This window comes from Excalfactoria chinensis, chromosome 1, assembly GCF_039878825.1.
Source record: "Excalfactoria chinensis isolate bCotChi1 chromosome 1, bCotChi1.hap2, whole genome shotgun sequence".
Classification (NCBI taxonomy): domain Eukaryota; kingdom Metazoa; phylum Chordata; class Aves; order Galliformes; family Phasianidae; genus Excalfactoria; species Excalfactoria chinensis.
Window position 1 is genome coordinate 44620804 of NC_092825.1, and position 26733 is coordinate 44647536.

The following is a 26733-nucleotide window of genomic DNA, read 5'->3' on the forward strand; positions in this document are numbered from 1 at the left end:
TTTAAAATAAACATAGAGACCTATTTTCATTTTTATTTTACATCAGAGTAACAGAAACCCACGCTTTTGGATAGGGGATGCTTAAAGTGATATTCCTTTCCCTCACCTGAAGCAACAAATTGAATTTTTGACTTTAAATTAGTAAGATACAATGAAATCAGATGAGAGGAGGAAGATGTCCTCATTAACAAAGAAGGGCAGGACCAAGGAGATTTGCTGCCCTCATGTTCCATCCCCAAGTAAACCACTGACATTTCTGTAATATAGAACAGGGACAGCCCGTAACACTCCCTAAATGAAATCAGCCCCTACAAATCTTTCATTGCATCTTAGATACAACTACAGTAGTTTGAGCTTTTATATAGCCAGGCTGCGTAACTACAGAAACAGTGTATGGTGAAGAATTAGTAACGTCTCAGTAAAAACATTATGTGTGTTTTCAGACTGTCTGCAAAAGCCAGTATTTATAACATTAACTATTTTTGATTGTCAACCTGGACTCAATATTAAGGGGAAAATTACATACAAGATTTATATATTGATACAGAAAAATATGTATCTTACTAGGAAAGTCCTTTCCATCTGGATAGTAATATTCAGTGAATTCAATATGAATAGCTGGCATTTCTGGTGGGAGATAAAGTGACTTCTTATTGCAAGAGACCAAAGTTTTAGGGGAAGAACGACACTGATCCGCTGTTGAGACCTGCAGAAGATTAACTTCATTAATACATTACATTTCATATTAATTAAGCAGCTGTAGCTGCAAAGCCTTCCCCCTAGCGGGTAACATTCTACTGCTCTCAGATGTAGACCCGCAACTACATGAAGCAGAAACAAGAAATATCCAGTTGCCTTGTAGTAGAAAGTCTGCATAGAAGAGTTGCACAAGAAAACTATGCAGCATTAATGGTGCCTGATCTCTCGTTCTTGTGAAGCAGGTCACTTTCAAAGGCATTCAGTACAAGCCTAGAGTAAACTGAGTTTATTGGAAATGCTACAGTTTCTATATAAGCAATTATGTTAGGATACGGCATATTTGCATACCAGCTCTCCAAAAGCATACCATATCTAGATGACATAGGATAAGCTAGATAAATTTGTTAACCAAAAGTGTTATGATGTCCTTGCGCTTCCAAAAGGACAAATTCCAGCACATGGGCCAACTGTGGACTGTATACTGCTAAGCAAGCTGTTCAGCATGTTCCTAGCAGGGATGTATAAGTTCAGCTGTGTCCAAAGGTCTACTTTACAGGAGAATCAAAACATCCCAGAACAAAAACCTACCATTTCTATTTTCTTCCCATGTAAATTGTGAATCAAGTAAGAGGTCACACTGTGATAAATATTTGACTCAAAATTTCATGAAACGTACCACAGTTAAAAACGTACACTTCCACAACAGAGCTCTTTCATCCAACACTTTGTAGGTCTCACTGCTAATCTAAAGTTAGACAAGTTTTTAGTACTGAATGTATGATAATCCATTTGTATTATTTTCACTGGAAATAATGAATAGATAACCTTTATAAGCCTGCTTCACTACACATAGCTGTTTTCAAATTGCAAATATCTCTGTATTAATACAGATTTAAAGTAATGGCACAGATAGGTCTATCCAGGAAAGCAGCTTTTCGTAAATTGTATAGAATAAATGACATTAAAAACATTGAAAAGGTAGCTGTGTAGGAAGGAGAAGACAACAAGCATCTGAAGAGCAGAAGACAAATGAAAACACTGACAGTACAAAGTGATATTATAGAAACACTTGAAACCCAGATGAAGGCTCCTGGAAGCAAGGTCCAACCTCCTACACTACCAGAAATGATAGAGCTAAAAGCCCTGGAAACAGGAACAAGAGCAAGGAGAAGTAACAGTAACTAAGGGAACACACTAGGCATTTTTGTTACGATCTGAAATTTGGAGTAGGTCCTCCAATACTACTATCATTCCACAATTATATTCCTTTTCCAGTTGCCTTGTCTGCACCATAAACAAGCAACTAAAACTAACTGAAACAAATAAAAAAATAATGGTTAAAGAATACTCAGAATCTCACTGGGTGAAAGAGGTGTTGGAGAAAAATAAAAACTTCCATTTAATGTTTCATAAAAACAAAAACAAACCAAAAGAAAACCTATGCACTTTGAAAAAGATAGCAGTAAGAGAAGAGATAGCAAAGTAGAAGTCAGTCCCTGAAGGTCTAATCCAGTAATGAATGGAAAGACTTCTAGTCAGTTTCAATGGACTTTGGATCTCTCCCTGAAAAAATATATTTACACAGCAGTCAAGGTTAAAGTAGCCCCAGTCTCTAAGCTCAAGGAAGCATACCTGATATATATTGAAATCCGCAAGTCTAACCACAACAGGACTAGACATCAGTTTGCCCTTTGGCTGCTGGGAAGTTCCTTTCAGTGTCTGCTCCTTGCCTGTAGGAAAGTGGCAGAATCAATGAAAACAACAGGCCATCTTCAGGATAGTTTTAACAGCTAATGGAATTAAACCATTAGTGATACAAGCAAAGTACCTGTTTGTGGCTTTTGAGGAGATACAGCAGGTGGTGATGTGTCAGGAGAACCTACACCTTGATCCTTCACAGCCTGCTTAAGCAATTCAACATTACTTTTGAATTCATTTAATAACTCTTGGGCCCATCCACTTCTGGTTTTAGTGGCATCGCTATAATGCATCCAGTGATTGCAGCTGTCTCCTGAAAACAGAGGAAAATATTCATTCATTTCATATGCAAACAAGCGTCTAACTGTGTAACAAATTTTCACTACTTCACTATTAAACCTTATTCAAAATACAATCCCTTCACATACTGGAATTACAGAACAATAGAAGTTAAAACAGATGTTATAACAAGTTATATATCACCTAAAAAGCAAGTCACGCAGCTTCATAAATTCACTCAGAAAATGACTTAATATCGCTACCTATCTTTCAACACCACTAACTAATGCTGAAAAACATCACCTGGAATTTCCAGTCCAGAGAAATCTGCTGACATGTTGATTTCTCATGTCAGAAGATGCAAACAAAACCATCTGTTTTAGGAAAAAAAAGGGTGAGAGCCAGTAACAGGAAAGCATTCCCATAATTACTCATTCTAATCTTAATTTTACCACCAAAACTTTAGTAGAAAGTTGTTGCTGGTCTCCCTTTGTAAGTGTACTGTTAGTTTTGTTTCTCTAGCACATTTATGGCATGCAACCAAGAAGATATGCACAATAAGACACAGCCTTAAAAATAATAAAAAAAAATTCATTCCTGACATTTTTTATTGATAAAGCATTTAAACAACTGAAACAAACTGAGAGCTCTTCTATCAGACTTCATAAATACAGACTACTAATCTGTTCAATAACAAGTGCGCAATACAATTAACTTCTACCAAGGGTGATGCACAGTTCTTCAAATATCAGCATGTGAAAACTTGCTTCATTTTGAACTAACGCTGGAGATAAGTAGATATGGCTGGTATTATAACAGGAAAATAACTTGGGGAAAAATATTTCATTTTGAATCTGAACATGAAGACTTTCACATGGAAGACACTGCAACAGAGAAATGTACCACAAGAGATGACATTTCACCCATCTGCCTGCCCTGTAGTGTTTTCTGATGGTTATTTCTATCTTTCTACCTAAGAAAGAAGAGGGAAGAAAGAAAACAAAGAAAACAAAAAGAGTGCAAGAAGGCAGAGGTACATTAAATTCAAGCTCATGAAGCTGTGTTTTTCCAAAACAGGGATAAAGTGAGGTCACCTCAAACATTTGCACACAACTACAGGACAACAGCATCAGAGGGAAAGGTTTCATACACTTCTGGAAAGTCAGAATGGGTGGTGTTGCTCTGAAGCTCCTGTACACTAACATATGCACATGAGGAGCACAGGGGAGCAGGAGGAATTAGAGATCTGCATGCAGCTGAAGGGCTACGATCTCAGTGGGACCACAGAAATGTAGTGATACAGCACATAAAGTGAAATGCTGCAAAGGATTGATACAAGTTCTTTAGGATGAGCAGGCTGAGAAGGAAAGAATGGGGACTTTCCCCTACTATAAGAGCCGCAGGAATGCATGGAGTTCTGCCTTGGTATGGATGATCAGCCAATTCAGAGCATGCACATCAGGGCAGATCAATATGGATGACAACGTGGTGGACATCTGCTAGACTATCCAATCATGGACACTGCAAGGCACCCTTCGGACAAGGGAAGTAGTATCATATTCACAGACCCTGGTTCTCATGGCAGACTTTAAACACTCCATAATCTGCTGGAATAACAACACTTTAAGACACAAGCAGTCTATGTGGTTTCCAAAAGGCAAAGTGCATCAATGAAAGCCTTCATTACTGCCAGTAGTAAGGAAGTCAAAGACAGGACCTGCTCTGCTGGACCTGATTCTTACGGGGAGGGAGGGAAGGGAAAGTCGAACTGGGCAGGGATAATAAGTCACTCCAGCAACCATGAGATTATGATTTCAGGATCCTGAGGGGAAGGAACAAGGCAAACAGAAGAATAACAATGCAGGACATTGAGAAGGCGGACTGGTGTACTAAAGTTAATTTCATGGTATATAATGCTGTAGTGGATATTCAAGAATCAATTTAAGCCCAAGAATGGTCCTCCTTGAAAAGCAGGAAATCAAACACAAGTAGCTAGAGGCTTCTGTGGGTGAGCTAGGAGCTAATTTCAAATACAAAAAAGGAGGGATATAAGAAGTGAAAGCAGCATCAGGTAATCCAGAAAGAATACAGAGGATGAGGATAGGAATGCCAAAGCTGACCTCGTAGGTTGACATGATATGTGGTGAGACATGAAGAGCAAGAAGAAACATTTCTACAAGTGTATCAGCAGGAAAAGGAAGGCTAGTGAACACTTGGGCTTGCTGCTTAACTGAGTAGGGAACCTGGTGACAAGGCACATGCAGAAAGCAGAGGTACCCTGTGTCTTCTTTGCTTCAGCCTTCACTACTAGCACTTACCTTCTGAACTCCCAGGTCCCTGAGACCAATGTGGAAGTTAGGAGCAAGGAAATCTTCCCCTCAGCAAAGGAGCATTAATCTAGGAAACATTTAAATATATCAGACACATACAAGTCCATGGGATCTTGAAGAGATGCCTATGAGAGCTGAGAAAATTGGCTAATGTCATGGGGAAGCTATTTCAAATCATTTTTGAAAGGTTATCAATGACTGGTGACTAAGATAGGTTCCAAAGGACTGGAAGAAAGTGTTACTCCTATCTTTAAGTAATAAAACAAAAGGAGGCTGGTCAGCCCCAATTCCTGGGAAGGCCAAAGAGCAAACAACCCTAAAAACTATTTCAAAACACTCTGAGGAAAGGAAGGTGATTGGGACTAGTCAGCATGATTTTATGAAAGGGAAGTCATGCCTCATGAACTCTACTGTCTTCTAGATGAATGGCTTGGTAGATGAGGAATACACAGCTGACACTGCCCACCTTGACTTTAGCAAGGCTTTCAGCACAGTCCCCGTAACATGCTCAGTGAGAAAATGCTGAAGCAAAGACTAGAGAAGTACACAGTGAGGTGCGTAGAAAACTGGCCAAACTGATTTCAAAATGTTAGGATCAACAATATGAAGTTCAATTGGGGGGAGTCAGTGGAGGTGTACCCAAGGCTCATCACTGGGGCCAACGTAAGTTCATTCATGACCTGGATGGTAGCACAGATTGCAGCTTTGCAGATGGTACAAAAACTAAGAGCAAGTTCAAAGAGAAATCCAAGCCCTAGACAGGAATACTCCGATACAGCAGTACATGTTAGGATACAGCCAGCCAGGAACAAGCTCTGCAGAAAGAGACCTAGGAATATTGGTGGACAACAAGCTGAACACGAACAAGCAACATGTCCTTGGGGCAAACAAAGCCAACAGTATCGAGGACTGTTTAGGAAAAACACACCCAGTAGCTCAAGAGTAATGATTTCTGCCCTCTGCTCAGCCCTGGTGAGACCATATCTAGAGTGCCTGGTTCACAGTTCTAGGCTCCCCAGTACCAGGAGACCACGGACTTACTGGAAGAAATCCAGCAAAGGTCGCAACTTCCTTAAGAGACTGGAACACCTTTCAGACAAGGCAAATTTGAGATAGCTGGAACTGTTCATTCTGGACAACAGAACACTCAAAAGATCTCACCAGTGTGGACAAATACCTGATGGAAGGAAGTAAAGAAGATGGACTCTTCTCAGTAGTACCCCCTAATAGGACAAGAGGCAGGAAGCATAAACTGAAATACAGGAAATCCCACCAAAACAAAACAAAAGCTTTCCTACTGTCAGAGATTTTCTTGTTTGTATAGGCTCTATCCTTGAAGTTATTCAAAATCTAACTAAACACAATCCCAGACAATTTACTTTAGGCAACCTGGCTTTAGTTGAGCAATAGAAGATGGGGCTAAACACCCCCCAGAATTCCCTTCCACCCTCGATTACTCTACAATTCTATACATGGAGATATCACAGCCATATTTATCTGTAACAAAGTGAAGAGATTAGTCAAACTGTAACAAGAAAACAGCATTTTTCTGGCCCCAGCACTGATATTGATACCATCTGAATTTACTGCTGCTTATGCTGGAAGATAATACTATCCTATTTTTCACATTGTCTCAATACATCAGCTTGATTAAGAATTCCTTGGACTGCAAAATGTCCTGCATCATAGCAAAGCATTAGCTTTCTCTGATTGTCAACCAGCAGCCCAGCAGCTGCACAGATGACAGATCTGCTACATGCAATTTGTCCAGAGCAATTCTGGAAGGACAAATAAAGAGATGGATTGCTGTACAGACAGCTTTAAAAAAAAAAAAAAAAAAAAAATCTAACAGTCTGGCTTGTGCTCTGATTACTACAGTTAATGGACCCAATCCTGTTTCACTTGCCTTGAGTATTATCAAAGGCTAATTGCTGAAAGGATTGATGCTTAGTGGATTACAAGTTTGCCTTATGGCAATTATGCCTCAAATTTCCATTGGTCCTACTGTGGTCAAAAGCAAACATAAACCCGAGCTTCTTTTATTAGGGGCTTCTTCCAGAAGGGCTGATTTTAATTTTTAGGAAGACTGTACCAAAAGAGGCATTTCTAAATATTCCATAGGCCAGAAAAGTACAAAGCAGAACAGTGTAGTAACCTTCTTCCCTTGTGTAAAAGGTCTCTCCTACCTGTGATAAGTTTGCCTACAGAATTGACACACTATTCTCATACAAAGATGACAACTTCTTAGAGAAAAAAAACAACAGAAAAGAAACATTTGACAGATTTTTATCACAGTTTCTTCTCAAACATGCTTCTGTAAAACATCAGTTAAAACTACATGAGAACATTACATTTGCTCTACAGATGACTTTTTCTACCTCAGGTTTGATGTCGTGGGCATCAAGTCCCTCATATACACTTTTAAAGTATTCTCAGTCAGCTTCCAACATGCCTGTCCAAGATTCTACAGTTCACACTTCAGCTTCCAAAATAAAATCCCTCCAAAAGAAAAACTAATTATTATTTATTTCCTGTCTTCTAAGTTTTCTTAGGGATCTCACAGAAAGCATAAGTAGTGAGATTATGCTCTCATCTAAGCATAGTAGGAACTACTTATGAATGAAATATATCAACATCACAAGATTCCATTCACAACCATAGGTGACAAGGACCTGCAGCAAGCTACTGCTAGTTTATATTTTGAATGCATTTGGATATCACTCCAAAGCAACTGAACTTCCTTCGCTGAACTGAATTTGACCTGAAGTTCAAAAGCAGATTACTTTCATCTCTTCTTTGTTACCAGCTGCTGGAATTATTATTTTTTTCAGATTTCTGAAAAACACATTTACAAGAAGTGATTTGTAAGAAATGCTTGGCTGGAAATTGCTAACATCTGTTCAATAACAATTCCCTAAGAAACTTAACAAAGGCTGCACAACTGGCTCTCTACACACTAGCATTCTTGTTTAGCAAAGTTACAAAAAAAAAAAAAAAAAAAAAAAAACACAAAACACAAATGACCATTGTTTATAAATGGCCACAAAACCACAGACTTCTATATAGAAAGAAGTCTGCTGTATTAAAAGGCTGCAACTGACTCCTGTAGATACCCAGTTAGCAAATTCTCAATCTGCTGTACTGCCTTCTGTTGTCAAAACAATCCTTTCCATGTCAGAAATGTGTAAACATCATTTTGTTGGCCAAGCAAAAGAGTGAACTGCAAAACTTTTTGGCACAGAACAGCTCATTTACAGGAATTAAATTAGTTTCAAGTTGTTGCTTTTGTTGTTTCATCTTGTATGTAGAAGGTGTACATTTCAAGTGTTTATATTATCCATGCCTTATACATATACTCCTTTTGTTGCTCTTGTTGTTATTAGTAATTTAGCTACTTAGTTACAGTTACATGCAATGCATAAAATGTTCATACCTGCTTTGTGAAATGGGTAGTAGTCCACTGTTAAATAGCTGAAAGAAAGCTGCATGGCTCCTCCGGTTACACGTCTATTCGAATCTGTAAAATAAAGCAATGCTGCTCTGCAAACCTTATATTTAGCATGGTAATGCTCATGTTCAGGCATTCTCTGAAACGCTTAACAGCTACTACTTCTACTCCCTCAAAATTTTCATTCGGGTGGTCTTTGCTGCTTTCTATAGGTCACCTTGTAGAAAAGAACTCTATGTTCTGTATTCAGTCATTACTAACAACTGCATATTGCTTTAAATGCTACCAAAAAGTAAATGCAAATCTTTGTACACGCACGCCTGAAGTTTTCTTGAATGAAAACTTTTTACACTGAAGACTACGATCAGTAATTCAAAGACAAGAGGCTGACTTTCCAGAATATTGAAAATAAAGTCTTTTTTTTATCTGACAAGATATCTTGACAAAGGTATCTAGCCAATGTTAACGTGTCTGGAGACACAGGATGACAATTACCCTAAAATAAAAACCATTAATTAACATTAATAGATTCTTCAAAATTTTTCCTAAGTACTATTAAGGTTCGCAGGCATGTTATGTAAAATAAATACATAAATAAAATAGTTACCTTTCTCTTTAGAATGGATGTCATCACATATATGTAGGTCCAAGTGGGAGATTACTAAGTGATGAGAAGTTTCCTTAACATCGAAATCATTGAACAGTTTTACTATTGCATCATTTTGATCAGGTGCTGCTGTAGTCTGGTGCGCTTTCACCTGCTGAGAGCTGGGTGCAGGAGCAGAGCTCTGAAAATAGTTAGTTATATCAATGCGTAGAATGTTATCCTTCCCATCAAGTATAAAACCACCACAATATTTTTCTTACCTAAAACAAATCCTTCAAATAAAGAAATATCCACATCATATATGAACACTTTGAATCATTAATGAAATTTACGAGTACTGTTTCAGAATACAGCTAAGTTAAAATATTGGCTAAGTGTCACAAAGATGCAATGATGATTCATGCCCCATCTTTCCCTTCCCCCATGTCTTTTACACCCTGATGACTGCAGCACTGGTATTTCACTATATTTTGTTGCAAGCTGTTCAGGAAACTAAACTAGCAGAAAAACATCCACTTCATTTCTACTCATTTAGTTACCCCAACTACATCACTATATGGTCAAACATGAGCTAGCACCAGGGTAAGGGAATTGGTAAGATGTAGATACAGAGAACTGAAGAATCAGGATCTCCCTGCTTAGTAGCAGCTGCATGATTGCCGTAGCTGAATTATCAAATCACTCTGCAAGTCATCAGGACCACCATAAGGACTGAAGTCTGCATTACAGTACACTAGTTTTATTGGATGAGATTCTACAGTACAAGCTCACGTTCAACTATTCTTTACACAACCTTTGCGCTCTAGTCTTTAGATTAATTTCTTCCTGGGAAAGAAATTGCTTGCTTGTAAGTCCAGTAATTTCTTTCACCAGTGAATCTGCACAGCTAAACAGCACCCACAAAACAGGATGATGAGAAGGATGAAATACCAGACAGATGCATCAGAAGAAATATATATATTCTGTTGAGAAGGTTGTTACAGAAATCACTGACTCAGATTGGAGTCTCTGGAGGCGTTGATGAAATGTTTAGACATTGTACTAAGGGACATGATCTACTGGGGAAATATTGGTGGTCGGTAGATGGTTGGATATTGGAGGTCTTAGGTCCAACCTAGGCAATTCTATGGTTCTGTTGTTCTTAGTACTTAATTGTTTTCACAGAACTATTATTTATCAGTGTATTTGTGCTGTTTCTTCACAGATAAGAGATCCCTCCCACAACACTCATGAACAAAGCCTCATTGGCTTAGTCTGCTATATGTTGTCACCTGAAAGATGACAAAGTGTTATGTATGACTATCTTACAGGCAGCACAAATATCACACCTATGTCAGCACATATATGTTAAAAGTAGAATTATCTTTCACTATGTGTTCCAGCAAGACATCTGTAAGAAGGAAAGCTCTTGGTAAATCCTAGTATTTCAGTACCATGAAAACAATTTAAACCATTACATAAGCACAACTAGCTACACACTGAGATTACCTTGGTGTCTCTCAAATTTCTTTCTTTTTAATTTTTAACCAGAACATATTTTGAGAACAAGTTTACTAAATAATCAATTGTTAAGTAAAACAGAAGTCAAACTACTCTGTACATGGATAAACAAATTTTCCTTCCCGTAACTGCCATCAGTACACAAAACCTTGTAAAATAAAGTGTATTTTATACTACTGTGATCATTTCTAATGTAATTCAGGATATAGTGTGGAATGAAAATGAATAAACTTGCATTCTCAAAAATCTACTGACCACACTGTATTGAATTTAAAAACATGCCTCATACCTGTGTTGTTTCAGTAGCCAAGCTTTTTCTCTGTTCCGTTGATTTTTCTATGGCTTCACTAAGAGATTTGGCATACTGCACCATGGCTTTCAACTGGGAATCAGTTAAAACCCACAACAAGTCATCCAGAATCAGAACCAGTTTTGATGCCACTACATTACAGTCCTTTAGCTGTAGGATAAAAATTTGAGACAAAAAAGGTTGACTAAAACCCTGAAGTTCCTGAAAAATACATTCAGTATTGCATATTGAATATGATTTAAAATATTTTATATTACATCTCTTACTAATTAAAAGATTTCTATGATATACAAAGGAATCCAAAGTTGTGCCTCACTTTTTACTTATGCCACATGCAATGAATACTAAACTGGTTATCTACCCATAAGGAATACAAATACAGCCTGAATCTAGAGAAATAAAGCAAAATGAAATAACTAAAGCTCTGGAGATCAAATAGTTTTATTAGTAGAACCTGTGCAAGTTCCTTAGCTTTAAATTCTGCCAGCAAAACTACTTGTGCTTATAAAGTAATTAAAAATTTATGGAATTACATTTTATATGGACTGAAAACATTTACTATGTGCATATATGATGGAAATTATGAGTTAAATATGAATTCATAAAATAATGATTAATTTCAAACTTTTCAAGTTTACCCTTCTTTTAAGTGTGACCCTAATTTTCGATTGATTCGTAATGAGTCGAACTGGAGCACTCATGATTTCATGCTTGGAACTCTGAATTGCATCCGCTTCTATTCTGATCATCTGCCAATTGATTTCCTTAAAAGTCAGCACCTTTAAACAGAGACAAAGACAAAAAGACATTTATAGAATATGAGAGTTTACTTCTACCACAGTATGTGCATGTGTGCATATATCAATAGACACAAACACATCCTCCACACAGGGCTGTATGAACAGAACAAGAACATTTTACTCATTTATCCCACTCAGAGGTGAGAGGTATTAATACCAGATCTTACTCTCTACCTCCAGAAAGTCACAGGAACATCACATGACTTCCAATCAGATTGCATTTTAAAAATGGTCACTGTTTTAGAGAATGTAGGTGTGGAACATTACATAAGCTTGCACTGGATTCTGCACTTTGCATCAATTTGGGCTGCAGCTTGAGACATAACCTTTGATCTGACTCATATCTACCTTGTGCTCCTAAAAGACAGCTGAAGTTATGGAAAGCAGTGTCTCCATTCCTATTAACAATATGTTCCCTAAACCATGAAAGTTTGCAGTTCAAGTGCCTCCTCTTCTACCACAGTAACATTATATTAAAAAAAAAAAAAAGCTAAAGAAAATATTTACCTCTCCACGTTGAACTTCTTGTATCCTGGTAAATCTCAGGTCAGCATGTTCCCAGTTTGCATTTACACTGTATATTCTTAGTTGGGAAAGTTCAAACGAAGCATTAAAAGCTTTTGCGCCAATCCTTATTACTATGGAGTTCACAGAAACCGAAATTCCTTCTACCACTTTTTCAGCGAAACCATATTCACTAGAAGGTGAAATACAAACATTTATTGTGCGTCAAATGAAATGGCACAAACTGTACTTATTAAACAGCTGAAATGCAACATGATGCAAACCATAAAACAAGTTCCTAATGTATTCTTCTCCAGTTGCAAATTTTACTTAACAGTAATTCCTCCTCCACCATACAATCTCAAAATTATCATTAAATAACATATTTTGGACAAGGATGGATTTCCATAAACTATAACAATTAATGCAACTTAGCCTATTTACAAAAGATTTTATTTAATTTTATATAAGAAAACAGTCTACACTACTACTCCTTCATGCCAATTTACTTGGCAGTTCCAATTTGCCTAGTATTAATTTCTATGAGCTAAGTTCTACCACCTATTAACACTAATGTACAGTTTTGTATATATAAAAAAAAGGTAAAGTATTTGTTTTGCTTCATTCTACAAATAAAATCATCGTACGTGGTTCAATTAATAGATTAATTCAACATCTATTCCAGTAGTGAAAAAGACGAAGCAGTTGCACTTAACCCTGTACATAAAAATCTTAACCATTCTCAACATTCTAGGCTAGTGAATGGAAATTCCTACTTTAATATTTTTTTCGGAATTAAAAATTATTTGGCTTTGGATTTTTTTCTTCTTGTTTACAGTTTTTCATTCCTTTTCCTATTCATAACTGCCATCCTACACAGAATCTCTATGGCAATGACTTTCAAGCTGTGCTCCAAGAGATGGAGACTACACAGAAGTTAAAATAAGAAAATCAATTGTATTTTCAAACTAATTTCTCTCTGTACATGGATCACTGTTCATATTTGGACATATGTTCATATATGGATCCATATAGATATAAAAAGATGGGAGGAGAGAAAAAACAACAACCTGTTGTAATGATATATTTTCCCCAAAAAATGATGTGATATTTGGGCTACATAACACATATTATATCTTTCAGAAAGATTTGGATGATAAAATAAAGGAACTAGAGTTTTAGAACAGTACACTAACAAATAACGCTAATAATGGTTATCAGACAAAAAAAGACACACACATCCCAAAATTATATAGATTTTCCAAATAAAGTGAAGACAGTAAGCTGTCAGAAAATTAAATACATCAAATGAAACGAGTGTATTTTTGATGGAGTAGTTACACTCGAATGAAACATTTCTAGCAAGCTGCATATACAGTTCAAATGTTCTTCCCAAGCTTACATCTGAAATTAAACAGTTCTATCTACATATGGAACTCCACCCATCAGTAACAAAAAGTTTGAGCTGCAGTACTGTATGCTTCAGGAAAGACGCAGGGCTTCCAAGTGTCCTACACTAATTTGAAAGGAATAAGCTTATTGTTTTTAGATCAAGTACAAGTCATGATTATCGCTGACCTTTGTCCTGATGCAGTTGCTATAGGGGAAGGTCCATTAGGGGCACGTGGCTCTTCACATGTGCTCATTTCCATTACAACTTTGTCCAAGGACTTGGGAAAAATGGAGACATGACAGGTAGCAAAGTGAAAAGTTGACATATGAAGAACAAAAGCACCAAAAATCTTTTTGTAAAGATTCATAGAACTTTTCTCATAGAGTCATTTTCCTGTAAACCTTTGCAAATTACCAGAATTTTTTTTTCCAACTTGTTTATATAACTTTTCATATTTTAAGAGTTCTAACAAATAGTGCCAGTTTAACATTGAGTTGCAGAATTCTTGATCTCCATCATACGTATTTCCATAAAGAGAATTTTGAAAGTGACATGCTTTAATGAACTCCAATGTGGATTTTCTTCCCCTATATTTGTTCTTACAGTTAAACTTTTAACATGGCTCAATATGTTCAGAGAATTTTAATGGAAAATATTTTAACCACTAAAACTGATAACAGATGTAGTTTATTGTTGCATCTTTAAGATGAAGTCTGTATATAAAACTCTTAACTAACCTAGCAGAAATATCTTCTAAGAAGATATGTCCTGGTATAACTTGCAACATGTCATATTCTAGCATAACTGTATACAGACACTGTATTTTTGGTACCTGAGGTGAGATCCTTACAAAAGGAGCTGGGAATTAAGGGAATGAGACACCTAAAGCCTCCAATGGAAACAGGATTTATTTAAATAGCAGAGCTAGAACACAAATTATACACATTGCATAATAACAGTGATGAAGAAGAGGAAGTGAAAACACCAAAAAACAATTTAGTTCTAGCAAGTAAGCAAATCCAGTAATTTCCTAACTTACAGTGCAACTTTCATTATCTACATTTGTGACATACACTGGGAAGTCTCTTGATTTAAGGTGCATATCTCTGCATTCTTTTCCCATTTCAAGCTCATTAGAGACTCACCAGCCAATATCCCATTCTGTTTAGCACCTCATCTGAATCCTCCATTTACTCCCACTCCAGGCAGACAAAACATACGAAAAGCTTTGTCCTCAAATTCAGTTTTTTCACAGGTCAACCTGTTCTACCTACTGCACTTGATTATCATAGTCACTGTGCCCATCTCCACACTTCCTTCACAAACATTTTTCCACACTTCTCTTATCCACAAACCTCACTGACAACAGCTACCTGAAAGTCAGAAGCTCCTACTCTGTATTTTCTTATACTTTACCAAATGGCAACGCTTAGAGGGAATATTAGCTGTTAAAGGTAAATCTGGACATCTTAAACCAATTTTCTCTGCTACCTCAGTGAATAAGTTGCCTTACAAAACAACGCAGAAAAAAAAAGAAAAAATGAATCCCTTACTTTTGGGAGACAGACAAAAATAGACTTATTCTGTTTATCCTACCATTTCTGGATGTTTGATCACTCTTTTAAGGTTACATTAAGACCGCTGGAAGACTTTCCTTTGCTATATGACTCATGTAAAGAGCAGCAGGGCACTGATTTCAGGACTCTCTGTAACACAAGTAGAAGTATACTAAGAACACCTGGATGTAGACACTTGACTATTGATTCCCCCCTGGAAACTGTATGTACTCTGACTCAGTTCCAAGCAAGCACCTTTTGCTGGACAATTGGGCTCTAGCTATCTCCTAAGCTATGGAAAGGAAAAACAGGAAAGAAAGAAAAAAGAAAAAGAAAGAAAAAGAAAAAAGAAAGAAAAAAGAAAGAAAAAAGAAAGAAAAAAGAAAGAAAAAAAAAAAAAAGCCAACTGGGGAAAATTACTTAAGAGGTAATCAGATTTCAGGCAGTAAAAATATCTCAGCCAAAACACTGAAAATTTAGAGCTGTAATAAAGGGTTTAAAGTGGACATTTAGGCCTTTACATTTGTCTTCTTTGAAAAATCAGAAAATCTGTTGTACAATCTACCACTGAACAGTCATCTTTTGATACCAGTTTTCAACTAACAGATTTGTTCAAGGGAAACTTTATGTAACAAAGGTGACCTTGATAACAATCTCAGCCTCAAAGACTGCTAAGGTAAATTCACAACAAGCAAAGTAAACAATCAGGCCTTGTTACGATAGGCCCATATGTAATCTTTAAGAATAGCACGGCTTAAGCCAATTTCCTGATTTAGCAGTTGCACCTCTCACAGTCAAGAGGTTGAATCATCCCACTCCAGCATTACCATGCTTTAAGCTTTGTGTGTCAGGAAAAGTAGTACAGACATCAGTGGATTACAACTAGGTCACTAGCAAATCCATCAAGTATTTAAAACATGTTTTTTTCCGAGTCTGATTCAGAGCTGAAGAATTAGAAGCACATTCAGGAACTCACTGCAAGCCCAGGAAACACAACTGTTAAACGACAATTCATTCGTAAGCAAATCCAATTAAGAAAGTTTAGCCACCATCAAGTAAATTATTTCTTGAGCTAACCACACTTCCCAGTATGCTTGCTAAAAAAACAGAGAACGAAACAAATGCTATTTCTTGCATTTACTTTACTCTGTTTTTGAATCCTATTTCCATCTTCTACATCCTATTAATATACAAGCTATATCCTAGGTTGCTACAGTAATCCTTTTAATGTTAACCATATCAAACCTCTTGAAGAGGTTTAGTTAGTATGCAGCAATTAATGTTCCAACTACTTCTAGAATCAATTTGAGAGAAGGATACAAATATCTGAGATAAATTCTGCTCTGTATTCTGTACTTAGGAGCTGATCTCAGAACTCACCAAAGAGATGGGATGTGTTTTCAATTTTGTCCATGGTATCTGCAAAGGAAAACATTGTCCTAAAGTAAATATTAAAGATACAGTAAAGTAGTGGTTTAGGTGTACGAATTATAACTCTTGGACTCAAAACAATATTACTTTCAAATTAACAAGTTTACTATAGAAGAAACTTATGGAGCCAGGACTTAGACTCAATGAACCTTCAAGGTCCCTTCCATACTCAGGATATTCTATACACAGACATGTATATAACTCAGGTGTTAGAAATAAAACTTCAAAATTTACTTATTTCCAGGAGGAAAAACAGAGGAACAAAATAGAATATGTTTCTTTAAGATTGGACTGTCAAGCATCAGCAAAGGCAACGCTGTCTTCCACATTCTTTCCTTTAAAAGGAAGAAAAATCCGCATTTGCCCTGGTGGCCTACAAATAACTGGATGTCTGTGACAAATCATTAGCTCCCTTCATTCAGAAAAATCAAAACAAACTCCAATTAAAAAAATATACATAGACTAACAAACTCCTAAAATTTCACCAGACAATTTCTGTTACAACAACCCACAGCTTCATTTCTTACATACTAGAATAATCTAGGAGAGATGATGATACACTTTGCTTCAATGCTTAGCAGCCACCAGGCAATGCTGGTCAGTTGTAGAGCATTTCCACATTTCTCACAGAGATCAGAATCTCTCAAAGATATTTTTGGAGATAGGAAAGGATCAGGAGAGAGGACAATTAAGAAAGAAAAAAAAAAAAGAAATGTGAAAGAGAAGAAATAGAACATGAAAAAAGAGCACAGTAAGTTAAAGGGTACTAATTACCATGAGCAGATATAAGACTATACCTCTACTTTTATTTCTCAACATAGAGGAGTAATTGTACACAATGAAAAAAAAACAACAGTAATCTCAGCTTATTGTATCATTGTTTCTGTAAGTAATTCATGTCATTATACAACAAAGGAAAATCAGTGAGAATCAGCTACAGCTGGTAACACCTTTGCTTTTCTCTAGAATTTCATCAAGTACTTACCACAATTTTCTGTTAATATACTTCTGCTCAAAAGCTTACAGAGACACAAAGGCAAAAAAAAAATGAATTAACTACCGCTCCAGCGTAATAAAATACTCACCCTAATGGATGCTTTATTGCAAAAGACCTTGTTTATAGCAAGCCATGTTGGCAGATCCAGCATGTTTTGAAGCACCTCTTGATCCAGCTCTAAATTGGTCAGTTGACCTTCCCCCTTTAACGTGCTCAGGTTGATCTTGTCAGGCGACAGATTTTTGGTGAACCTAAGAACAAACACGCATCTTAAAGCTTCCACTCACACATAACGTAAATGAGAGCTGTCCCACATACCACTGACAACTTCACTTACAGGAATGGCCCAGCAGTGTAGTGGGGGGGGGGAATAGATGTTATCTTAGATACTATTTCACTCAGAAAATCATAATTACCACAGATCTTTGCATTTGATTTGTCCCTCGGCATTTCTGCATCTCACCAACCCCGTTTATAAGAACAAAATTAAATACAAGATATCTTCCAAACTGTCCATCAGCCAGAATAACAAACACTTTAACTCAGAATATTTAACTACTTATTTTAAGCCATAGAAGCTAGCACAGAACTCATTTCACTCTTCAGCTTTTCAAAAGAAAGTTCAAAACTTCTGTACTGTTGCTGGAGCATGCAGGAACAGCTGAGAATTCATTCAGGATGGGTAACAAAAACATGCTATTTTTAAACAGCACCTTTCCACCCGTGTATATATATGTATTTCAAATTTCAAAATGAAAAGTTTCATTTACAATATTATTTTAATCACAGTATTTAATCAAGAACTTCTATATATGTATGCATAAATATAAAACCGACACACAAAAAGATGGTGTTTGTAATGCATTAGAAGCATGACAGATCAATCTTGATATACAAAGTTAACAACTACAGCATTATACCTACTACAAGCAAATGAATGGGCTACATTTATCCACACCTTCATTCTGCCACGGCAATTTGCTTCTGCTCATGACCAAGTATAATTTTAGAAGATTACGTAGTACAAAAATTGTGCTGTTTGCTTTATAACTTGGGACTTTTCCCACTGAAATCCGCCTGGGCTGATATTCTTCAAGCAGAGACCAAAGGTCCGTCTGTCTGAAAGACACCAACTGCTCTGGTGCCACTCAGGTAGATCCTCTCCATTGAAGAGATTAGTTTCTATACAAACTATGAGATCCTTATTAAGTAAGATAGGAAGAGACGGATGAAGGTGGTGAAGAAGCCTAGCAAGCTTCTCTTAACAGCTTCTCTTCTTTTCCAACTCCACCTTGAAACACAGCAAGAATTTTCTCAGTTCGACTGCTTTATTGCATTATTGTAAGCTCTGGAGGTATATTTACCCAGCCTGACAAAACCAAAAAGCTCATTTTACTACTCCTATAAAGACTCAGCTGGCCACCATGAAAACCTACAGAACTTCATCACCTGTCAGTTTAATCACAAAGAGGAACTCTCAAAGATCGATACACTCGGCAGTAGGGGTGAGCACATAAATTTGTTCACAATTAGAAGATTATTTATTTGAATTATACCAAACCTGAAGTTATGCAGGGTGTACTTAAAAATAATATCAGGCATGCTGCTTTGACAGAACAGTGTTTCTGCATTGCTTAAAAGGAATAATTACCCGGAAGAAAAGAGCACTGATTCAAGAATATATTTTAATAATTACAGTACTAAAAACATATTAAGATTAGGGTACTGACAAATACATTTTCCTGGAAAACTAATGTACTTCTAAATGTTCCATTTAGAAACATTATGTGGAGAATAAAGGACTTAAATTATTCAGTTTTCCAGTTACCTTTCTTTGTTCCTTTTAACAAGAAAGAGCAAAATGATGATCTGAACAACCTCCCTCGTTAAACTATCCTGTCAGTAACTGCAAAATGCGAAGCCTCATGTATCAGAAATCACTTTGACAAGTCTCACCCGCCTTGCTTGTTACAAATAAAGAAGTGGTCCTTGAATGTTTTCAGTCACATCACAGTGTACCAACTTTCTAGAGGATCAGAGGGCTGGAGTACCTCCTCTATGAAGACAGGCTGAAGGAGCTGGGCTTGTTCAGCCTGGAGGAGAGAAAGCTGCAGAGTGATCTCATTGCAGCCTTTCAGTACCTAAAGGGAACCTACAAACAGGAGGGGAGTCAACTCTTTGAAAGGGCAGGTAACAGCAGGACAAGGGGAAATGGTTTTAAGTTGAAGGAAACAGTTCCAGTCACAGGAAACCCAAGGGATCTAAAGGACACATTTCCAAACTTCAGTGAGGAAGATCCTAAAACTTTATTAAGGAGAACAGAGACAATAAGGCCAATCTCAAACATTCTTCAAGCAGACAAGATAGGAGCCAGCCCTTACCAACTAGAAGCAGAAGGTCAGGAAGACGGTCTCAGCAAGCAGTGTCACTTCCCTCCATTTTCTACATAGGGTTGATTTGTTTGTGTTTTTAAATTCTTCTGATAGTGTTGCTTTGAATATGTTACCCTTCCTCTAGCCAGAAAGAATGCTGTCTGCTGCTTCATCTATCACAGGCCAATGCAAGACGATATCCACCAGGAAGACAGCACCTCTCATTTCAAAAGTAACAGAATGGAACTCCAGAGGGTGAGTAGTGAGAAGGTATTTCAGGCTTAGGCACCTCCAGAAGCATATCTCTTCATTGCATTTCTACAGCTGGAATGCCACTGATGAGCAGATGCTTGCAAGATGGTGACATCTCCCCCAAACCCATAGTAACATTGTAACATATGACAAGGGTGTTCAGTTTTGGGCACAGTGGTACAGAAAGGACACTGAAGTGCTGGAGCATGTCCAAAGAAGATCAACAAGGCTTGTGAAGAGCTTGGAGAATATGCCCTACAAGGAGAGACTGAAGGAACTGGGGCTGTTTAGTCTGGGGAAAAGGAGGCTGAGGGGGAGATCTTATTGATCTCTTCCAGTATCTGAAAGTTGATTGCAGCAAGAGTGGGGTTGATCTCGTCTCACTGGTGACAGGATGAGGGAAAATGGCCTCAAGTTGCACTACAGTAAGTTTAGGTTGGATATCAGGAAAAACTTCTTTGCAGAAAGGATTGTTACGTGCTGCAATAGGCTCCCCAGGGAGGTGGTTGAGTCACCATCTCTGGATGCGTTTAAAAACTGTTTGGAAGTGGTGCTCAGGGACATGATTTAGTGAAGTTAGCTAGGGTAGTATGGTTAGGCCGTGGCTGGACTCGATGATCTTCTTTAAGGTCTTTTTCAACCTGAGCAGTTCTATGATACTATAACCACATCTGCTTTTTACAGAGATGTTTTTTCCACAGAGGATGACATAACTATGCATCTCTGATGATCCCCTGTTCCTTCTAAACTCAATTATTTCACAGAAACATTCAGGGCTCCAAGTCTCTCTTGTCACAAGCAAACCTTCAAAATAAAAATGTTTTGAGCAAAGTAAAAACTCATCTTCCATATGGATTTTTAGTTCTTTTAGAGAGACCTCTGGATTAGTATTGACTGTAGTCAACAAAATATAGTGATTGCAACTTACCACTCTAACATCTCGTACTATTTCAAATAAAAGGAAACGCTTTAGTTTTATACGGCCTCCTGTAACTAATGAATAAATAAATACAAGTTGCCTATTTGGGCAGCTAGCCCTGCAAAAATCCAATGTGATCATACCAGTTAGAATTCAGAAGAATGAGAAACTTCATGGAGGAAATTAAAAGGGTCAACCAGAAGAACAACAGCATTTTCCATTAAAACAAACATAAAAAAATATTAGGGACAATTACTACTCAACAAATGGCTTTGTTCTATAGTTCCATGATACATCAAAGCAGGACATGTCCTGCAAATGAGTCACAGGTATGTTGATGTGCATCTACATCAGGTTCCAGTCAACTTGCTATGAGCCAGAGTCACAAGTTGGCAACACAACACAGGGTTCTCATGCCCTTGTGATGATCATAAACTTGATGCGTATTCACATCATCTTGTGTATCCCTGCTTATTCTTCTACGCAAGCCTTTTATATTCTAACACATGCATTCAGTACATTTCCACTAATAATCCACTGGCTAGAAAGAAAGAAAGTTCCAAAACAAGCAGAGAGCTTATCTTACGCCTAGATACTGTTTATTCAGAACTTCTGTCTCCTTTCCAGAGCCTCATTATCAGAGAGTTGATATTCAATGAGGCCGAGCTGACCTCTCCATGTCCCACAAGCCAGCAAAACCATCACCAACAATCCTACCCAGATTACATGTGAAACTTAATATTTTAATACTATTAGGTTTTAATTATATTATTAAATAGAATGTTAACATTATTCAGAAAACACTGGTGATAAGAATGCCTTGGAGATGTTTTCAAGTGCTCATCGTCAATGAAAGTTTAAGGAGAACGCCACCATGTCATCTTAGTTTTGTAACCTGGCATTTCTTGATCTTTGATGGTTAGACTCGATGATCTTAAATGTCTTTTCCAACCTTAATGATTCCATGATTCTAATGACTCCAACATAGTAGACTATCACACTTACTTTACAGTTTTTATGTAAAATAGAGAGATGCTTATGAAAAAGTTAACACAGAATGTTGTTATTCTGAATAAGTAATAATCAGAAGTCTGTGATCATATTTGATGCAGTGAGCATGTTATAAGGAAAAACATCATAAAATTCTCTGAGCTTTCCATATATCTACGTGGAATTAACAGTGTAATCAACTTCATGATATGTACATGCTCTTCTCTCTGACTTGGTTCATGCTAACAGCTCCCCCCACACACACCATTTGTTTTTTACCCTGGCGTACATTCCTTAGAACAAATTAGTTTACTGCCTAAAAACTGGGTCAAACTGGGAGCAGAAGCCTAGGCAACACAGCCACTTCCCGGCACATCCTACAAGCTTTCTTTTTGAGAGATCAGACAGTGTTAAATAACCACTATTTCATACAGGAAGAGAGGACAAGAAAACACAGAACATTAAAAGTAAAGGGCAAGAGGAACAGAAATATAATAAAGTGCATGGTTGAGTTCACCAACGTTTTCTGTCACACTGCTTTGCTGAGGCAATAAAACAACATCACTCTGAGACAATCCATAGTTGGCCTATTAATTAGTTGGCCTATTAACAAGCTATTCTTTGGAAAAATGTTTTCACTGACTCAGTTTCAATTAAACAAAATACCCTTCTCAAAACATACAATTTGAGGTTTGACTTATTATACCTGATAACGTGAATTTCAATTCAGTTTAATATTCAATTCTATAAGATAAATGTTATAAAATATGGGACACTTTAATGTAAGAATCCAGAAATACAAGGTTAGCAATACCACGAGTAACTTCACATCACTCCCCTTAGAGTATGTACGCATACACAATAATATTGTGCAGTTAGATGAATGGTTCAATTTTCCATTTAACGACTACTGAGTAAGAGTTCAGTGGAAAGCAAACAACACCACAACAGCAAAGCACTGAAAATCATATGCAGAATAGTAAGTTACAATCACTATATTTTGTTAGGACTACAGTCAATGGTAATCCAGAGGTCTCCTTAAAAGAACTAAAAATCCATACAGAAGATAAACTTTTTCTTCGCTCAAAACATTGTTATGTTTTGCCTGTGACAAGAGAGGCTTGGAGTTCTGAATGGGTACTCCACAAAGCATCCAGGAAACATGGCCAAGAAATGAGTAGTGTACAGGGTAAGAAGCTATACAAAAAGGACAGGCTGATCTTTTGTAAAACGGAGTTAACAGATTACATGAGTTTTAGAGCAGCGCTCCACAAAGGCTACATAGATGCCTTGTCCAGTTTATCAAACAGAAGCTACAACCTCTGTATTTAACAGAGAAATAAGAGAAGTCTGAATCATGAATGGGCATGGCACCTCTGTAGAAGTTGTCCATTTTCATCCTTCGGACCTACCCAAACACACTAAAATCAAGCAAGTGTACCTTCTCTAGGTACTTTAAATAAACTTCAATCAAGATGTCACAAAAGCTGCTGTAGACATTAAGTATACACTAAGTGGCTTAAGGTTAGTAGAAATTAGCAAGGGGACTGAAAGAGCAACAACATCTAATACACCCACAGGATAAGTGGCAATCCAAAGGCACATGAAGGTATTTACTTCACTTACCTGTGAGTGAAATCTGTCTGTCCTAGGGACGCTCTAGTTTTAATGGAGTATTTCACCCAGCACAAGATCATTATCTACACTTCATGGAAGACCTAGAGTAAATTAGTTTTAGCTCCACATGTTGAGTTAAAATATTTGATAGTTGACAGGTAACATTAGAGTCACTTTCATCAAGTTCTCAGAAAACTGACCTTCTGAGGAAATTAACAGATCTGGAAATGCCTCTGCAGCAACAGCTGACTCTATTTTGATGCTAGATAGCAGACGTTAAAGAGAAAATTCATAGAAGTTACTTGGTTTTAAGTGAAAGATATCTTAAAGAAATAGAGATGATGAGAGAAAATTGATGAAAAACTGCCTGGCACATGAGAAGCTTCAAGTACTACTATATATATAAAGAATGAATGGAAAGTAGTTCTAATGGAAAGTAGTTCTAAATATCAACAGGAAATGATGCATGTCATCATGTAGGATGCCACATTCATTTCTTGAAATATTAAAGGCAATTTAAAATCAGAGAGGATAAACAGAAATATTAATGATGAAATGAACACTGCCGAGAAAGTTAATCGGGTACTCATTTATTAAAAAAAAAATGCAGCACAAAAATAATAAGATTTGCAGACTTAGAAATAATAATAATAATAAGGCAATCACGATAGGATTTCTGGAGATGGAACACATTCTACACAGAATATTTGCTCAGACTTTGACACATCAATCTTTCAAGTTCTTCACTGAAGTATTCTCACAATACATCAGGCTTCAAAGAAACACTTGTAAGGGTAAGTTTTAGTATTTCTGGGCTAAAAACCTCCCACAAACAATAGTACTCCCACAGTCCGCACCAGAAAAAAAGAATTTCCGTAACACTGTAAAATCTTACCACCACTATTAGCAGCCTACACAAGACAAGATCATGACATCACCTATAACCCTACAACTTCAGGTGGGACACTTCAGGCTACTATACATAACTTGAAACACCTAACTCTTATCAGGGATTTTGATCTAGCATAGCGTAAAGACAAATCTTCTTTTCCCAACCCACTCACCAGACAAGCCACTAATTAAGATCCTGACTCAACACCCAACCCCCCCCCTTCCATGACATCTTACACCATTCCCTTTCTCTCTCCCATGCTGGGGGCTGGGTGCCTGAGTATCACACCTGCTTTCTGATATCTTCCAAATAATTGCTTCTATTTCATCACTACACAGATGGGCTTCGGTGTGGACTCCTACTTAAGCTTTATTCCTAAAAGCAACTTAATATACTCATCCATTCACTCTAAGTCTCATTCCATACTTACTCCAATAACAACATTCCCAATGACTCTCTTGAGTTGCCAGCATACAAATCTCCCCCCAGAGATATGCACTGATCACTGGGTACAGATAGAACAGAAACAGCAGCTGTCATCAATAGCTACTATCTAATGAGGTGCCATGAAACCAAATCTGTTCAGACACAGCCGAGATCTGCACACAGATGAGGAGCTTACGCTGCATGAATGATAACGATCCTGTAAGTAAAATATTGCTTAATTTATTTCATTCCTGATAAAACATCACACAGACGACTCTGCTCACACGTATCACTGCTCTACTCTGCATGCATCACTTATCATGCATACAAATGGTCTATAAGATCAAGTCCACAAAACTTGTTACAGATATGACAACCTTCTACATGACAGACCTTAACATGAATGTTGACTACAGGAAAATACAATCCTTAACATTTTAAGACATCTGGGAAAGTACATGCAATTTCCATATTGTGGGCAGCAGAAATAACGTGTCATATTCTGAGAATTAGTTGATGTTTGCTAAGTTACATTCCAGTCAAAATACAGCATTCTGCAGCTAAAGCCACTTGATGCAAAATAATCTTATAAATTAAAACCAAGAAACAGCAGCGTGGCATAAAAGCATGAGACCATCTGATGCCTTTTGGATTTGATTTATGTATTATGTACCATTGATTTATGTAACGGTAACAGACATCTTATTAATGCAAAGAGATCAGATGTTATGACAAACCTGGGTTTTTTTTTTGCTAAGACATGTTCAAAAACTTCAAAAACAAAGGAAACAAAAATGGAACCCACAGCTATTCTCTTGTACAAATCACATGTAAAGCTCACTGAACCTCCAAGCCTCTGTCGATTCAAACAAAATAAACATGAAGGTGAAAATGATACATAGCAAATATCAAGTAGCCTAAAGATACACCTGAAAGATTACATTTAGAAATTACATACAAACACATGTTTATAAAGGGATTGCAAGGGTTCACAAACCAGTTTTGCAAAATCAGTATAAGACTTCTTTTGTTTTTAATCATAACTGCACAGCAAGCAACTACTTTTTTGCACAACAGTAAGTTTCAAAAGCAAGCAAAAGAGAGGAAACCCAATTAACATTTTATAGAGCTCATTTTCGTGCCAACTTTGTGTAAATACATACCCCCTCTTACATTTAATCTACAAAGGTGGGAGAGGGGAAGTTACCTGAGGGCAAGGTATTCAGACAAAAGGCCCCTATTCCTGATGAAAGCAAGTGGTCAGTTGCCACAGTTTCTGAGAAGCTTCTGGTGTTCATTTTGGTAGTAAGGATATTCACAGCAAACCCATCTCCACCAGAGCCAGCAGGGATCGCTGCAGGGAACGGGACACAGGGGACACACAAGGGATCAAGTTCAAAGGGGAAAAAGGAGTAGATACAATAATGTAAGAGATTTGTCGCAGAAGAGAACTGCAGTCACAACAGTTTGTTATACATTATGACATTAAATAACTGAAAAGAGCTTTGTGAAACGCTGGATTCCCACGAGAATATCCCTTGCTGCCTGATACTACGATATTGAAGCTGTATTTAAATGAACAGCTTATTTAGAAAACTTCAGTCATGCAGGAAAGATCTACATAATACAACAAAGTAGTTTCAGAGATAATTGTAACGTGAGAAGGCAAACATCCTGGGCTTCCAGTATACTCTGAAGTGGGATAGAACTTTG

The 26733-nt window shown here is 37.1% G+C and overlaps 1 protein-coding gene across 3 annotated transcripts in view; it reads right to left on the reverse strand.

Moving 5' to 3' along the window:
• The window catches only part of BLTP3B (bridge-like lipid transfer protein family member 3B), a 50332-nt gene that overhangs the window by 17348 nt on the left and 6251 nt on the right, over positions 1-26733 (reverse strand). For 2 of the 3 annotated variants that reach the window (XM_072350598.1, XM_072350612.1), the window contains exons 2-12: positions 17641-17803; positions 16505-16543; positions 13754-13845; positions 12179-12368; positions 11510-11650; positions 10851-11021; positions 9062-9242; positions 8440-8523; positions 2528-2710; positions 2332-2429; positions 565-706 (exon numbers count right to left, since the gene is read on the reverse strand). In XM_072350598.1, the coding sequence (XP_072206699.1) occupies positions 565-706; positions 2332-2429; positions 2528-2710; positions 8440-8523; positions 9062-9242; positions 10851-11021; positions 11510-11650; positions 12179-12368; positions 13754-13845; positions 16505-16543; positions 17641-17803 (1484 nt within the window). Of the gene's footprint in view, positions 1-564; positions 707-2331; positions 2430-2527; positions 2711-8439; positions 8524-9061; positions 9243-10850; positions 11022-11509; positions 11651-12178; positions 12369-13753; positions 13846-16504; positions 16544-17640; positions 17804-26227; positions 26375-26733 lie in introns of all 3 variants that reach the window. The other variant, XM_072350607.1, reaches the window with a different exon arrangement.